The 4,219-nt window shown below is 36.5% G+C and overlaps 1 protein-coding gene across 1 annotated transcript; it reads right to left on the bottom strand.

Annotated features, from left to right (window-relative positions):
* Window positions 1-293: 293 nt before the first annotated feature.
* On the bottom strand, window positions 294-3,388 carry LOC133299964 (sphinganine C4-monooxygenase 1). Its single transcript, XM_061499451.1, has 2 exons — window positions 2,867-3,388; window positions 294-1,350 (listed from the first exon to the last, which is right to left on the bottom strand). The coding sequence occupies exons 1-2, from the start codon at window positions 3,149-3,151 to the stop codon at window positions 796-798; spliced, it is 840 nt and encodes a 279-aa protein (XP_061355435.1). The 5' UTR covers window positions 3,152-3,388; the 3' UTR covers window positions 294-795.
* Between the last annotated feature and the right edge of the window lie 831 nt (window positions 3,389-4,219).

Here is a 4,219-nt window from a genome sequence, read left to right as displayed (position 1 = left end):
CATACAAACAAGTCTTCAATTAATCTCTCTTCTTTTTAATTATCCATATTTACTATAATGGCTTTTCTAAAAGTTCTAAAAAATTTAACTTAGATGTTCCTCTATGGATATGAGAAGAAACTCTTCTGAATCTCGTTTTCAAAGAAGTGCCTCCATTTAAATCTCAGTGAAAAGGAAGAAAGGATACATGCTACAATTTTCTAAAAACTTGTGCCTATAGTATCAGATAAGCTCAATTACTTCAGAAAAGAGAAGCCTTGGCTATTTTGGCATTTTTCCTCATCAGAATACACATCTTCCCCACAAACAATGAAGAAAATACACCAGAATACAAATGGTTAATGGATACATACACCATACACCCATCTCATTCAATCATAAATAGTTATGGGCTCCATGCAGTACATGATTAGATACAGATCCATTTACAGATACAGCAAACATATAATAACCGAAGTTTGGCCATAAATTGACCTCTCTAGAAAATATAACCAAAGTAGGCAAAACAACTTAAGTATTAGGATACCAAAGATTGCATGCCAAAGCAAGTTGAACAAGACACTAGGGATTACAAGTATGCCTATAGCAGCCAGCAACAACAAGGGAAAAAATCACACCATAATAGGTAGCTTCTCAATTTCCTTATTAAGTCTATCTAGTATGGACAGAAGGTAAAGAAAAATATAGAATAAGACACATCATATGTATATACAGACATGACCACTCAGGAGGTGCTGCTCATAACGAGGAAAAACAATACTAGAACAGATAGAGAATGCTCATCAAGCAAAAAGGTTAATTATCCTTGGAATCTTTGCAAGGTCTAGTTTCAAGACCCCCATCTGCCCTCTCCTCCAATTTGTATGGCATGTAGGTACCCAAGATTCGATCCCACATAACAAAGAATGGCTGTGAGAAGTTGTACTTGTTGCCATAGAGCTGATGATGTACATCATGGTAGGCAGAGTTGTTTTTGAAAAGTATTTGTAAAAGGTTCCCAGGGAGCCATAATCCACAGTGATCATCCACAGTTTTGATGGTGGCGAAGGAGAAGAAGAAGATGGAGGTTCGAGGACTCATACCAGAGATGAGGAAAGATAAAGCCCCGCCCACGGTGTCTTGAAGAAGCCCCTCCACAGGGTGATTGTACAGAGCTCCAAACGAATAGGGTGCGATGAGTCTGTGATGTTGAGAGTGGAGATGTTTGTACAGGAACTTGTTGTGATGCATGTATCTGTGCAAAAAGTATTGATATGTGTCCATTACCAGCATAGCAGTAACAAATTGCCTTGCTAAAACAAGGAGAGAAGCATTCTGACTGGTAGTATTTTGGTTATCACTTCCTGTCACCTACATAATAACAAAGACCCAATTACAATTTAGTTATCTAGCTCCAACCTTACCAAAATTCAACATATTAAACACAAAAAGTACAAGTAGATCAATGAAATAAATTTTTTAAAAAGATTTAGCTACACAACACCCTGTAGTTAGTAAATGCAAACCTCTAAATTGATTCAGAGAAGTCAATGTCGGTAACAATCCATAACTTTTATTTTTTTCTAATTTTTATAAAGGAAGGACAACTCGCAGCAACACAAGCAACAATATGCTTCAACTTTCCACATTTACATAGCCCAAGCGCTTCTTATAAAATTGGCAATGGAAACAACAGAAGCCATGATATTTTACTTAAATTCCTCATCTCTTGGAATAACTCCCCATTTTTTTGTCTTCCCTTATTAAAAAAACTAAGATGGCAAAATCCATAACTTCTTGTTTAGTACATGTTAAGAACTGTGAACTACATGATATAAAAAAGAGCATATATATATATATATATATGATTTTAATCTAAAACTGGCACATCATTAATACTGCAGAGGGTAATAGTAAGTTGTGAAGAGTCCAATATAAGGTAAGCAAAGCTAACTATACAGGCATATGAAGCTCACATTGAGCCTCCTCTCTTATGACATGGAGGATTCCGCATCCTCCATTTTCTTTCGTAATTTTTACTCTATCTTAATGAGTTTCTTATTCAATCCAGAAAAAAAGAAAAAGAAAAAGAAAAGTCAATTGTAATTATGCAATATTCTTATTTCTGTTTAAATAGTCTACTTCCTTTGTTTCCGTAACAAACTATTCAAAAATAACAAATTAAGATTTATAAAGCAAACAGTTTCACGATATCATTGAAACTGGATTTTTGTTCTTTCATTTGTTTTTGTTTCCCCATTCAGTAAAGAGTTAGGTGAGTTCATTGGTTTCGAAAGTCATAATACACCACGTCAACAACAAGTAAGCCCCTCAAATAAACTATTAGGATCACATTTTTTTATCAGGGGAACAGAATCCTATTTTTAACAGAGAACCTGAAATAAATATAAAGATAAAATCAAAGTCCAAAAGTCCTCTTTAGTGTGAGGGGAAGCGGAGGACATCAAAACTCCAACTTTCTGCACGGGTGCTCAGTGCTATTCTTTTCCTTTTTGAGGGGAAGAAACTTATTTTGGTTTCATAACATATTTGCTACCACATAGGAGTGACTATAATATAACCCAGTAAAGTATCTGCATCTACAACTCTCCCGTATAAACATATAGGCTAAAAAACAATTCAATCATGTACACGTATTGAATTACTCAAACAAGATATTGAAAACATTAGTTTCCTGTCTACGTTTCCTCAAAAATATAAGGAGTCAATTAGAAAGCGTGTTGGGCAATTAAACCTCTAAAAACAAAAAATTGAAAAGCTGTTTTGACGATATAAAATTGACTGAATTATTGTATCTTCATGTGAGGAATCACCATAAATAAAGAAAAGCTAGAAAGCATAGAAACTTTTCACCTCAAAAACTTACCGCAAACAAGAGAATTGCAACCACAGCCTGAACTATCTGTTGAACGATAACTCCTCTAACCACCGCACCCTTAGATACCAAATTCTTTTCATCCTCCTCCTGCTTTGAGTGTAACCGATAATTCTTACAAAAAGGTCCCAAAACAACATAAATCCCAGAATAAATCCAGTAAACTATTATTGGGGCAAAAGTTCCTAACATCTCATCAGAAATCCCCAAATCCATTATTTCCCCCACCCCAAAAGGAAAAATCAGATTTTTTGTGTGATTTGATTTAGCAACCATCCACAGAACCAAAAATTTGCATGAATTTCAGAGAACCCAGAAACCGAACAACGGATAACACAAGAGGAAACCCTAACCCTTTTAAGGCAAATAAAAAACTGAATCTAATTCCCTCCAACCCCAAATGATTGAGATTGAATGTTTCAGCCGGCACCCCAAAAATAAGATTGAACGAACCAATTAAATAATGGGAAGGTACGTAATCATAGTTAGGGTTCCACGCAGAAGGAAGGTTCGAAAGAGAGAAGGAGAATGTTGAAAATTGCGTGCAGGTTCGAGACTCTTAGGAAGAGTATCATATGATCGTGAGTGCGACGGCGTATGGGGTTATCGTGGAACCTCGTACGTGTCAGAAGATAGAGCCACTGGCTGTTTGGTTGGAATAAAAGGAAACGGCTCTGATTGGTTGGGACGTATGGAATGGTGGTAGCGACTGCAGAGGATCGGAACCATGGAGCTTATGGAAATATCGAAAGTTGAAACGACGCCGAGTTTGACCGGGCAAACTGGGCAACCTGTTTTGAATGCAATCTGTGGACGTGCCGTTTGCGTTGACACAAAAGTCAGTTAATTATAGTTATTCGCTTAACGTTGAAAGCGAAACATGCCGATGTTTCCTATTTTCCTCCAATTTCAACCTAGCAATCTTTCCAAATTTTGATAAATATATTTTTTTTTAAAAGGACGATTTAATATTTTGGAATTCAAATTTTAATACTGATATGAATAATTACATAGGCTCACGAAGATCGAGGCCCAAAAAAGGCCCAAACAGCACAATAGCCTCATAATGCGAGATGCAAGTATTGCGTAGATTATGCTAAATCACCTTATATAATTTAAAAGCTAAGGGGGCGTTTGATTCAGGTTTTTTGTAACATCCCGTTCTAGAACCAGTTTGTTAACATTGCTTTACGATATTAAGCGCAGTTATAATCACATTGATTATTTTAAACTCGGCGTTATCAGAGTATGACCTCTCTTCCAGTACGTTGTGGTTCGAGGACGAACCAAGCGAAAGCTGGTGGGCATGTAACATCCTGAGCGTTGACGAGGGATGGGGCTAGG

The sequence above is a fragment of the Gastrolobium bilobum genome, unplaced genomic scaffold (assembly GCF_033153095.1).
Source record: "Gastrolobium bilobum isolate Gb01-03AN ecotype WA unplaced genomic scaffold, APGP_CSIRO_Gbil_v1 utg1055, whole genome shotgun sequence".
NCBI lineage: Eukaryota > Viridiplantae > Streptophyta > Magnoliopsida > Fabales > Fabaceae > Gastrolobium > Gastrolobium bilobum.
Note: the sequence above shows the minus strand (reverse complement) of the source record. Positions and strands in the feature narration are given on the sequence as shown.

Bases quoted from the DNA above. Each gene is read 5' to 3' on its own strand.
- LOC133299964 (XM_061499451.1), bottom strand. From the start codon at position 3,151: ATGGTTGCTAAATCAAATCACACAAAAAATCTGATTTTTCCTTTTGGG. The intron at 1,351-2,866 runs GTAAGTTTTTGA...GTTATTATGTAG, and splicing joins TTGCAATTCTCTTGTTTGCG to GTGACAGGAAGTGATAACCA.